At 51.2% G+C, this 12,058-nt stretch overlaps 1 protein-coding gene across 3 annotated transcripts in view; it reads right to left on the reverse strand.

Moving 5' to 3' along the window:
* Positions 1-12,058, reverse strand: part of ZC3H3 (zinc finger CCCH-type containing 3) — a 113,816-nt gene that overhangs the window by 19,657 nt on the left and 82,101 nt on the right. For all 3 annotated transcript variants that reach the window (XM_033203724.1, XM_033203723.1, XM_033203725.1), the window contains exon 11: positions 10,135-10,266. In XM_033203724.1, coding sequence (XP_033059615.1) covers positions 10,135-10,266 — 132 coding nt within the window. The remainder of the gene's footprint in view (positions 1-10,134; positions 10,267-12,058) is intronic.

A 12,058-nucleotide genomic window follows, 5' to 3' on the forward strand; every position in this document is an offset into this window, starting at 1 on the left:
GTCTCAAAAAAAAAAAAAAAAGAAATTATGAAGAAAGAAAAAGAAATTAATGCTAATTTTTGTCACACTGCAAACTGCAAAAGTTAGGGGTACAGTGTGTGATAAACGTTTAGTTATTTAAAAAGGCGGCCGGGCATGGTGGCTCATGCCTGTAATCCCAGCACTTTGGGAGACCAACGCAGGTGGATCATTTGAGGTCAGGAGTTCAAGACCAGCCTGGCTAACATGGTGAAACCCCGTCTCTATTAAAAACATAAAAATTACTCAGGCGTAGTGGTACACGCCTATAAACCCAGCTACTCAGGAAGCTGAGGCAGAAGAATTGCTTGAATCCAGGAGGCGGAGGTTGCAGTGAGCCAAGATCACACTACCGCACTCCAGTCTGGGCGACAGAGCGAGACTCTGTCTCAAAAAAAAAAAAAAAAAAGAAAGATTTTAAAAGGCATTTGATTTGTGGGTGGAAGATAATAGAAACATGTTCCAAATGATGGAATCGGGTTCCATGACACCCATGGGTTCAGGTATCCATGAGGGATCTTGGAATGCATCCCCTACAGAGAAGGGAAGACTACTGAATAAAGATCTATACTGAAAAACACTATAAGTAAATCAAATAAAAATTCTAAAAAGTGTTCAAGTAACCCATAGGAAGGCAAGAGAAAAAAACCCATAGGGAAAAAAAGAACTAATAGAAAACAAAATAAATCAAATGATATACTTAAGCCCTAATATAGCAAAAATCACATTAAATGTAAATGTCCTAAATATATCAACTAAAAGACAGAGATTGGCAGAGTGAATTTTAAAACACGATTGAACTATCTGCTGTCTACAAGAAAGTCACTTCAATATGACACACAGATAAATTTAAAGTAAAAAGAGAAAAAAAGACTTACGAAAACTTGATTCAAAGAAAACAGGCGTGGCTATATTAATATCAGAAAAAGATGACTTCAAAGCAAAGAAAATCACTAGAGACAGAAACGTGATATAAAAATAAAAGAGTAAAACCATCAAGAATGCATAGTAGGGCCACACCTGTAATCCCAGCACTCTGGGAGGCCAAGGAGGACCATTTGAGGTCAGGAGTTCAAGACTAGCCTGAGCAACATAGCAAGACCCCATTTCTACAAAAAAATTTAAAAAGTAGCCAGGCATGGTGATGCATGCCTGTAGTCCTAGCTACTCAGTAGGCTGAGGTGGGAGGATCGCCAGAGCTCAGGAGTTTGAGGTTGCAGTGAACTGAGATTGTGCCACTGAGCTCCAGCCTGGGCAACAAAGCGAGACCCGGTCTCTCTAAACAAACAACAACAACAACAAGAATGCACAGCAATTCTAATGTATATGCACCAAACAGAAAAGCTGTAAAATACATGAAGCAATAACTGATAGCTATGAAAGGAGAACTAGACAAATCCACAATTATAGTTAGAGACTTGAATACCTCTCTCAAAAACTGAACACCAGACCGAAAATCGTCAAGGAAGAACTCAAAAACACCTTTAACTAGCAAGATCTATTAGACATTTATAGAGCACCAACAACAGTGGAATACGCACCTTTTTTCAAGTACATATGGAACATATACCAAGAAAGACCATATCCTCGGCCATAAAACAAACGTGAGAAACTTAGAATTAAAATCTGTATGATTTTAATCAACATAGATCAAACTAGAAATCAATGAAAAAAAGGTAACAGGAAAATCTCAAAACACTTGGAAGCTTGATAACACACTTCTAAATAATCTACAGGCAATACTCTGGTTTCTCTTCAGATCATATGACTCTTTTGCCTTTTACCAAATAATCCATAGGGCAAAGAGAAAATCTTAAGGGAAATAAAACAAACAAAAAACTCACAGGAGCTGTGCTTGGTGGCTCATACCTATAATCCCAGCACTTTGGGAGGCTGAGGTGGATGGATTGCTTAAGCTCAGGGGCTTGAGACCAACCTGGGCAACATAGCGAGACCTCATCCCTATAAAAAATACAAAAATTAGCCAGGCGTGGTGGCATGCACCTGTAGTCCCCGCTACTTGGGAGGCTGAGGTGGGAAGATTGCTTGAGGCCAGGAGTTTGAGACCAGCCTGGGTGACACAGCAAGACCCTGTCTTACAGAAAATTAAAAAAATTAATCGGGTATGGTGATATGCACCTGTAGTCCCAGCTACTCAGGAGGCTGAGGCAGGAGGATTGCTTGAGCCCAGGAGGTTGAGGCTGTAGTGAGCCATGATTGCAACGCTGTACTCCAGCCTGGATGAGAGTGAGACCCTATCTCAGAAAAAAGGCAAAATATTCAAATTATTCAAATCAATAATCTAAGCTCCCATTTCAAGAATGTAGAGGGAAAAAAACAGTAAAAATAGACCACAAGTAAGCAAAGAAAGAAATAATAAGAGCAGAAAGCCCAATGAAATCGAAAACAGAAAACCAATGGAGAAAAATCAGTAAAATAAAGAACTGGTACTTTGAAAAGATCAATAAATTGACAAACCTCTAGTAAAACAGACAATGAAAAAAAGAAGTCACGAACTTCCAGTAACAGAAATGAAATTTCCAGTATCACTACAGATTCTTCAGACATCAAAAGGACAATTATTAAATATTTCAAACAATTATACACACATAAAATTGACAACTTAGATGAAATGAACCAGTTCCTAGAAATACACAATCCCCCAAAACTGACTGAAGAGTATAAAATCTAACTAGGAGCAGCAAGGAGATGGAGTCAGTAATCAAAACTCTCCCAACAAAGAAAAGCCCAGGACACAGCTGGCACAGTGGCTTACGCCTGCAACCCCAGCACTGAAGGAGGCAGAGGTGGGAGGATCACTTGAGCCCAGGAGTTCGAGACCTGCCTGGGCAATATAGCGAGACCTTGTTCTTCAAGGAAAAGAAAAGAAAAGAAAGAAAAGAAAGAAAAGAAAAGGAAGAAAGAAGGAAGGAAGGAAGGAAGGAAGGAAGGAAGGAAGGAAGGAGGGAGGGAGGGAGGGAGGGAGGGAGGGAAGGAAGGAGGAAGGGAGGAAGGGAGGCTGGGCGCGGTGGCTCAAGCCTGTAATCCCAGCACTTTGGGAGGCTGAGACGGGTGGATCACGAGGTCAGGAGATCGAGACCATCCTGGCTAACACAGTGAAACCCTGTCTCTACTGAAAAACACAAAAAACTAGCCGGGCGAGGTGGCGGGCGCCTGTAGTCCCAGCTACTCCAGAGGCTGAGGCAGGAGAATGGCGTGAACCCGGGAGGCAGAGCTTGCAGTGAGCCGAGATCCAGCCACTGCACTCCAGCCTGGGTGACAGAGCAAGACTCCATCTCAAAAAAAAAAAAAAAAAAGAAGAAGAAGAAGAAAAGAAAAGAAAGAAAAGAAAAAAAACAGAAAAGCACAGGACCAGACGGCTTCACTGGTGAATTCTACTAAAACAATTAAAAGAAGAATTAACACCAAGTCTTCTCAAACTCTGACAAAATGTTTAAGAGAAGGAAACATTTCCTAATTCATTTTATGAGGCCAGTATTACCCTGATAACAAAACCAGACAAAGACACTAAAAGAAAAGGAAACTATCAACCAATATATTTTATGAATATCGACGCAAAAATCCTCAGCAAAACATTCAGCAGCACATTAAAAGGATTACACATCAAGGGCCGGGTGTAGTGGCTCACGCCTATAATCCCAGCACTTCGGGAGGCCGAGGTGGGCTGATCACCGAGGTCAGGAGTTTGAGACTAGCCTCGCCAACATGGCGAAACCCTCATCTTTACTAAAAATACAAAAATTAGCTCGGCCTGGCAGCAGCGCGCGCCTGAAATCCCAGCTACTCATGAGGCTGAGGCAGGAGAACTGCTCCAACCCAGGAGGTGGAGGTTGCAGTGAGCCAAGATTGCACCAGTGCACTCTAGCCTGGACAACACGAGCAAAACTCTATTTCAAAAACAAACCAAAAAAAGGATTACACATCATAACCAAGTGGAACTTATTCCCAGATGCAAGGATGGTTTCATACACAAAAATCAATTAATGAGACTGTGACTGACTGTGATTCAATATGGTCAGAGTCATGCGCTGGCCACCTTAACAGAACAAAGGAAAAAGACCACAAGATCATTTCAATTAATGTAGAAAAAGACCTGACAAAATTCAACACCATTTCATGATCAAAAACACACACACACACACACACACACACACACACACACAATAAATAGGACAGAAGGCAACTTCCTCAGTGTGGTAAACACTACACATAAAAGCTAATGTCATATTCAATGGTGAAAAATGAAAGCTTTTCTTCTAAGATGAGGAAAAAGACAAGGATTCCCACAGCTGCCATCTTAGTTCAACACAGTATTAAAAGTTCTAGCCAGAGGCCGGGCGTGGTGGCTCACACCTATAATCCCAGCACTTTGGGAGGCCAAGGCAGGCAGATCATCTGAGGTCAGGAGTTTGAGACCATGGAGTTTGGCCCCATGGTGAAACTCTGTCTCTACTAAAAATACAAAAAGTAGCTGGGTTTGGTGGCGCATGTACCTGTAGTCCCAGCTACTTGGGAGGCTGAGGCAGGAGAATCACTTGAACCTGGGAGGCAGAGGGTGCAGTGAGCCAAGATAGTGCCATTGCACTCCAGCCCGGGTGACAGAGTGAGACTGTGTCTCAAAAAAAAAAGGCATCCAAATTGAAAAGGAGGAAGTAAAATTATCTGTTTGCTGATGACTGTAAGAAAACCCTAAAGAATCCACAAAAAAAAAAAAAAAAAAAGAATAAACAAATTCACCCACAACAAGTGGTGGGGACAAGTGGTGGGGAGGGTATGCAGAGACCCGAGCCTGTGCGCTGTTGCTGGGAATGCACAACGGTGCAGCCACAAGAGAAAACAGTTTGGCGACTCCTCAAAAAGCTAAACACAGAATGACTCGGACTCCAGCAATTCCATTCCTCCATATACACCCAAAGGAAGTGAAAGCAGGGACTCAAAAACAGATCCCTGCCGGTCAGGATTCAGTACAATCACTACAGCACTAGTTACAGCAGCCACATACCCACCAACACATGAAGGAACTAACAAAACACAGCACACACACAACGGAAGGTTACTCTGCCATAAGAAAGGAAGGTGCCACACCTGTGAACCCTGGAAACATGACGCCGAGTGAAAGACGCCAGCCACCAAAGGATGGAGCGTGCGACCCACTCAGAGGACACAGCTAGAGGAGGCGACTCCACTGAGGTAACTAGCTAGTGACTAACTAGGGTTTGGGAAGCGGGGAGTGGAGAGTCGTTGCTGAATACTCAGTGTTTCTGTCAGGCGTGAGGAAAACATTTTGGAACGTTTCTACGTGTTGTGAACGTAGTTAACGCTATTGAACTAAGTGCCATTTTGACACTTAAAAATGGTCAAAATTTATGTTAAATATATTTTACCACCATTAAAAAGTATACCAAAAGCCACTGAATTGTACACTAAAATGGGTGAATTACGTGGTATGTGAATTATATCTCAATAAAGCTGTTTTTCAAAAAAGACAGGAATGGCCCATAAGCACCCAGGTGCTCGCGCGCCCAGGCCATCAGGGCAATACAAGCCCAAACCCCAGGGCATGGCCACGCCCACCAGAACGGCTGTGCCAGAAAGGCAGACACCAAGAGCTAGCGAGGAAGTAAACATGCGAAAGCCTTGCTCGCTACTGGCAGGAGTGTCAAACAGTGAAGCCGTTTTTTAGAAACAGGAGGCTGTTAACCCAGAGTGCCCTATGACCCTGCAATTTCACTCCTAGGTGTCTACCCAAGAGAAGCAAAAGCATCGGCCACACGAAGGCTTGTGCGCAGATGTTCGAGGCAGCATTATTCACGATAGTCCCCAACTGGAAACCACTCGAATGTCCCCAGCTCATGAACGGACAAAGTGTGGCGAGTCTCTGCAGTGGCTTGCCTCTGTAATAAAGGGGTGCAGCGCTGAGGTGCTGCAGGACAGACCTCCAAACATGATGCAAAATCAAAGATGCCAAATGACCGTGCACTGTACAATTCCAGTTACACGAAAGGCCCACAAAAGAAACTTACAGAGACAGATGTGGATGAGTGTCAGAGGCCAGGGGTGGGAGGAAGGCGGGGCTGGGACTGATGACGAAAAGAGCTGAGGGAATTCTGGGGGGCAAGGAAAACGATGGAAAGCTGCGTTGTGGTGCAGCTGTACGACTCTGAGTTTACTCAAACCCACAGAACCACAGACCTAGAGCAGAGGAATCATGTGGGAGGGAAACTGTACTTCAATAAAGCTGTTTGTTTTTTTAAGCTGACACCACAAATCTAAGAGTTAGACCACTGTTGAGGGGAAAGCACCCATGACGTGAAGAAAAACTAAGTGGGGCCCCACCTCACACAACACGAAAATAAAGAACAGCGAACAGCAGCCGACTTGTAGGGAGGCATCCCCATGCCAGGGGCCACCCAGGATGCTGCCAGGCCCACTGGGACCCCCTGAAGAATCGCCATGCCCCTCTGAGATAGGCAGTGCCATTATCCCGATTGTATATAAAAGGAGATTGAGGCCAGAGGAGGAAGTAACTGCGCAGGGACAAGCTACACGCACAGATGCCTCTTGAGCCAGCAGCAGGCGATGCAGGAGGCACTCTGTGACCGTGGGTGGAGACTGGTCCTAAACAAGACTCCCGAGCACAAATGACAGGGCAAAGGATGTCAGGACCTGGCCTCATAAAGGACAAAGGATTCAGCCTAACAAAGCAGCACTGGCAAAAGCAAGGGTGACCAACAGAGAAGCGCTGTATGTGACCAAAACCAAGGCAGGCGCTGTCCAGAGGACACAGGAGCTCCTCAAGCCTGGAGGATGAAGGCAGGGTGTGCGTGAGGGGAATCCCAGGTGTCTCAACTCTCAGCTCGCACTGGGGTGCTGAAACCCAAGACTCAGCCAGGGTCCTCCCTCTCTCGGCAGCTACCTGCAGACAGGCACCAACCACACACAGGGCATGGAGAAAACAGCATGGAGGCTCACGGAGCAGGCGCTGCAGATGCAGGACGGCCAAGGTGTGGAGGAGCTCTCAACGCGGAGGTGGGGACGGAGTCACTGTCACCCCTGCACACGTGCACACGATGCTTCCCAGCCCTGTGCACTGGGGGCGCTGGCAGCAGCCAACACCCCAGCTGCAACAAGCACACGCAGCGCTCAGATCCTGAGTCCCAAACACCCAGAAGGAACCAGGGTGCTGCAGGAACAGCTGTCCTACCCAGAGCCACCAGGAGCAGGAGCAGCTGCCCCACCCAGAGCCACCAGGAGCAGGAGCAGCTGTCCCACCCAGAGCCAACAGGAGCAGGAGCAGCTGTCCCATCCAGAGCACCAGGAGCAGGAGCAGCTGTCCCACCCAGAGCCAACAGGAGCAGGAGCAGCTGTCCCATCCAGAGCCACCAGGAGCAGTGCCTAGACCCAGAATCTTTTTTTTTTTTTTTTTTTTTTTTGAGACGGAGTTTCACTCTTGTCGCCCAGGCTAGAGTGCAATGGCGCAATCTCAGCTCACTGCAACCTCCACCTCCCGGGTTCCAGCAATTCTCCTGCCTCAGCCTCCCGAGTAGCTGGGATTACAGGCATTTGCCACCACAACCAGCTAATTTTTTGTATTTTTAGTAGAGATGGGGTTTCCCGACGTTGGCCAAGCTGGTTTCAAACTCCTGACCTCAGGTGATCCACCTGCCTCAGCCTCCCAAAGTGTTGGGATTACAGGCGTGAGCCATCACGCCTGGCCCAGACCCTGAGTCTTAAACACACCCACAAGGAGCCAGGAGCGGCTGTCCCAGAGCCGCCGGGTGCTGGGAGCATCTGGGTGCCAGAAAGCAAGGAAGGGTGCAGAAGTTGTCAGGCGCATCACAAGGGCAGGAGCCCTGGCAGGGCAGCGTTGAGTATTGAAAGGGGATGGCAATGGACCCAGCCGGACACACCCGTGGACAAACAGGCGAGCAGTGAGCACGGAGGAGGGAAAACTCTTCCGTTCAAGGACGCAGGCAGCGGATCAGAATTTGACAGCAGATAGACACGTTTGGCTATTAAGACTAAGGGGAGAAGGTGAGGTTTTCTAGTCTCAAAGTCTCCCCCCAGCAAAACGTTATCAGCCGGGGAGATCCCTTTGACAAGGATGGAGCAAGCTCCCAAGGCAAGGGAGGAAAACAGCGCTGCACCCAGACAGGGACGTCTACCAGGGAGGATGTGGCAGGACGCGGCAGACCCCGCAGGTGTGCACAAACAGGCAGTCTGAAGTCATCCCCGTCCTGATATCCAGGACAGGCAGCATCTGGCAGAGGCTGACCCCTGAGGCACAGCCGTGGCCCCCCAAAAGGGGAAAGAGCGGAGATTTACTCCCAGCCTAAATTATTCACAAGGAAAGGGAATGTGGCTCTTTAACAAGCCATCACTTTATGAAGCAAGGTTAACAATTTCACTTGATTCAGTGGAATATTATGAACTCTCTGGGGCCCATTTGAGGACTTCTACTTCAGGCGCAAGGTGACGATTCAGCACTTTTCACATTATTTAGAGAATAAAATTAACCCTCGCAGGCCCGGACTGCCGCCTGTCCCCACTGGATCTGGCCGGCTCAGCGCTTTCCCATATATAATTACAAGCTGCTATCCATCATGCGGGCGCCGCGGCGCGGACAAACAGAAAGGCAGCAGTAAGCACTTCCACTAATAGAAGCAGGACCTAAATATCACTTTGATATTTTCATTTAAATGGAAACATTTTACAATAATCAGCCATGGCCTCCATGGGGATCCTGCCACTGCCCCCACAGGGTCTGGGGCTGCCTTGGCCAGGCCCTACCTCCCTGGAGGGGATTCCCTGCCAGGTTTCAGGCTGGCCCTGGCAGCAGGAGGAGCTGAGGGCTGGCTCCTCCTGGGCAGTGGCTGTGAGGACTGAGGATGAGGGAGAGGATGTTGGGAAGGGCCCGGCCCACCACAGAGCGCTGTGCACAGGAAGGCGTGTGTGGCCCAGCTTCTACAGCACCCCACAGGGGAACCCAGCAAGGGAGGGGCAGGAGAGCCTAGGGTCTGGCGTCCTTGCGGTGGGCTGGGAAAGGGTTCTTGGGGTGCCTGGTGTTCTCGGCTTCATGGGGGTTGCAGACCCTGAGGCAGCGCCAACACTCAGAAGTGTGAGGATCCAGGGGCAGTGAGCCATGGCTGCAGGCCCCGGGGCTCCCTCTCAAGATGCCAGGGACAAGGAGCATCTGCAGGTCCCCCAACTCCGGCCCCTCCCCACCCTCAGCCACCAGCCCTAGGCCAGGGGCAGGAGCCCCCAGGCAGGGAGAGAAACAGGCATGAGAGGCTGGGGGAGAGGGGGCTGTACCTGGGACCAGGCCCAATGGGGATGCTAAGGCTACATGGCTTGGGGCGGGGAGTCCTGGTGAAGCCAGGAGGGCAGGTTGAGGCAGAGGGGAGGAGCTGGCTCCACTGCCGGGAATTTCCCAGACAGGTGAGCCTGTGAGCGCCTCCGCAACGCAGGAGTCAGTCACGCCCCCAGGAAGAGGGGAGCCGGAGCCATCAGCTGCAGGTGACACTTGCAGCCCAGGTCCCCAATTCCCCACCCAGCAGTTGTGCCCCACAATGAGCTCCAGTGCCAGCTCACCCCAGCCTCGCCAGCCACGGCTCAGGCGGCCCCCTCGGCTCTGCCCGGCCCACCCCTCTGCCCCAGGCTGGGTGGGAGTGTCCCATCCACCCGCAGCCTTCCTGTGGAGGCTGCTGGCCCCACATCCACCTATAGCCCTGCCGGTCCCCCTGGCCTCCAATATCCCCTTCACCACACTGCCATCCCCAGCAACATTCCAGGAGCTGCTCCGGCCCAGCCGCCACACCCCTACCATGGGGGGCCAGCTTCCAGGCTACCCGTGCTGCACCTGTAAGTCCAGGTCCTCTGCGCCTCACCTTCCCACAGTTCAAACCCCACCCTGTGCTGGTGCTGTGCAACCCCGGGAAAGTTGCTGGACCTCTCTCAGTCACCTGTGAGGCGGACGTGATGACACTGACCCCTCAGGGCTGCAGAAGGGTCATCCAGCCACGGCAGGCACCCAGGAGTGAACAGGACGACCAAACCACAGGACCCCGCCCACTCGAGCCCCCACGGACCCCTCACCTTTGCACCCAGGGGGCAGTAGCCTTTGAGGAAGTCGCTGCAGACCTCAGCCTTGCGGGACACGTACACGTGGCTGTAGGGACAGTTGCTGTTGCTGCAGATGCCCTTCAGGAAGTAGGAGCACACCGGCATCTGCGGGGAGGGCCAGCAGTGAGAGCCAGCAGGCGGCCACCCTCCAGGGCCCACAGATGGTGGCTTGGGGACCCTCCTACGGCCCCGCTCGAGAGAGAAATGGACACGACGGCACCAGCAGGCAGGAAGGGCAGCCACCAGGACCCGCGGGGCAGGGAGGCTGCTGCTCAGAAGTGGGCCCCGGCCTTCCCAGGTGAGCCACACCCCTGGCCTCACTCTGTCCAGAGGAGGCATGGAGCAGCCCTGTGGCTCAGCCTCAGGGGCACCCTCCTCTGAGTCCCTCACCTGTTCTGAGCCTGCCCACCGTCCAGGGCAAGATGGCAGCCAGGGCTCCCAACCACTAGCCTGTGGTCAGGGCTACCCTTGGAGCCTCTCAGGCCATGGGGACCAGTGTCTAGATGGGAAGACAAGCCACAGGCCAGCACCCAACAGAGGGCTCTCCAGGCACCTGACCTGTGGGCCACAGGCAGTGTCCCTGGGCTCTAGGTGGGCAGGAGCCACCTGAAAGCAGGCCTGGCGTGGCACTGGCTGCAGGCCAGCACTGTGGAGGCCGAGGCTGTCAGCAGGAGGGGTCCAGCAGCGTCCTCCTCCCCAGCACAGGGCCGCTGGCCACAGTCAGTGCTTGTTATCACCACGGGGCTGGGAGAGGGAAGCAACGCAACTTTCCTCCCATTTGGGGGAACCTCAGGCCTGAGGAGCAATGGCTGGGCTAGGGCCACCCAGGGAGGGAAGCAGGGGGTCTCTTGCCGTCTCCAGAGACATCTCCCTGCCCCTTGTGGGCCACCACGGGCTCCTCCTGGGCTGCCTGGGTGTCCAGAACAAAGATGTCACCGTCTGGCCTCAGCATGGAGCCCCCACAGAGCCCCTGCGGGCACCCCGGGGTCTCCAGCCTTGCCCCAGGCTATTCCCACTCCCCTCGCAGGGCCTTGCTCCCTCCTGGGTCAGACTACCCTCCCGGCTCCCACTATCCCCGTCCCCCTCCCCTTTCCAGCCTGCTCAGAGCTGCTGGGGCCTGAGGAGCCCTGGGGGATCTGGGCAGATCCAGAGGCTTTAAAAAGTCACTTTTCTGGGGCAAGGTTGGGGATGGGAGAGGAACTTGTCTAAGGCCAAGGAGGGAAGAAGGGGTCTAGAGCCAGCGGCCAGGGCTGAGAGGGAGGGAGGGAGGGAAAAGGCAAAGAAACAAAGGGTGATTTAACGAGCGGGAGTTTATTTCTAATTGTCTTTTAACTGCAGCCGCAGAGGGGAGAGGGCTGGGGGCCGTTTGGGCTGGTGGTGGTGGGCTGTAGACAATTCCCTTAATGTGGTTTTTGATATAGAGCCCAAATTAGCTCTAATAAAAAGGGATGATACAGTCAACTCTACAGCAAACGGAGCTCCTCCTGGCTGTCAGAGCGGGGCTGTTATCAAGAGGAAACTGCATTCTCATTTCAATTAACCTTGTTTGCACCCCGCCACGTCCACACAAATAACAATAACATTAATTCAGGGCACTGGTGCGGGGCGTCCACATTAGACAGCTTGGAATGTGCTCCGGCTTTGGAGCTGGGAGCTAATGAACCCGAAACTCGACGTGAATTTCCAAATTGCTCACAACAGAGTTCCGAAGCTCTATTAGGGAGAAAAATGCTGATTCTTTTCAAGTTCCTCAAGGGGAAAAGCTGTTGCGGCAGCAGCACCCCTGCCCAACACCGCCTCCCTCATCCGAGGCAGCCCTCACTCCACCCGCATGCTGTGGTCACACCGTGGCTGAGTCCAGGGCACAAGAGCTACATGTGTCCCCGCCAGCACTGAC

This window comes from Trachypithecus francoisi, unplaced genomic scaffold (genome assembly GCF_009764315.1).
Source record: "Trachypithecus francoisi isolate TF-2019V2 unplaced genomic scaffold, Tfra_2.0 Lachesis_group7, whole genome shotgun sequence".
NCBI lineage: Eukaryota > Metazoa > Chordata > Mammalia > Primates > Cercopithecidae > Trachypithecus > Trachypithecus francoisi.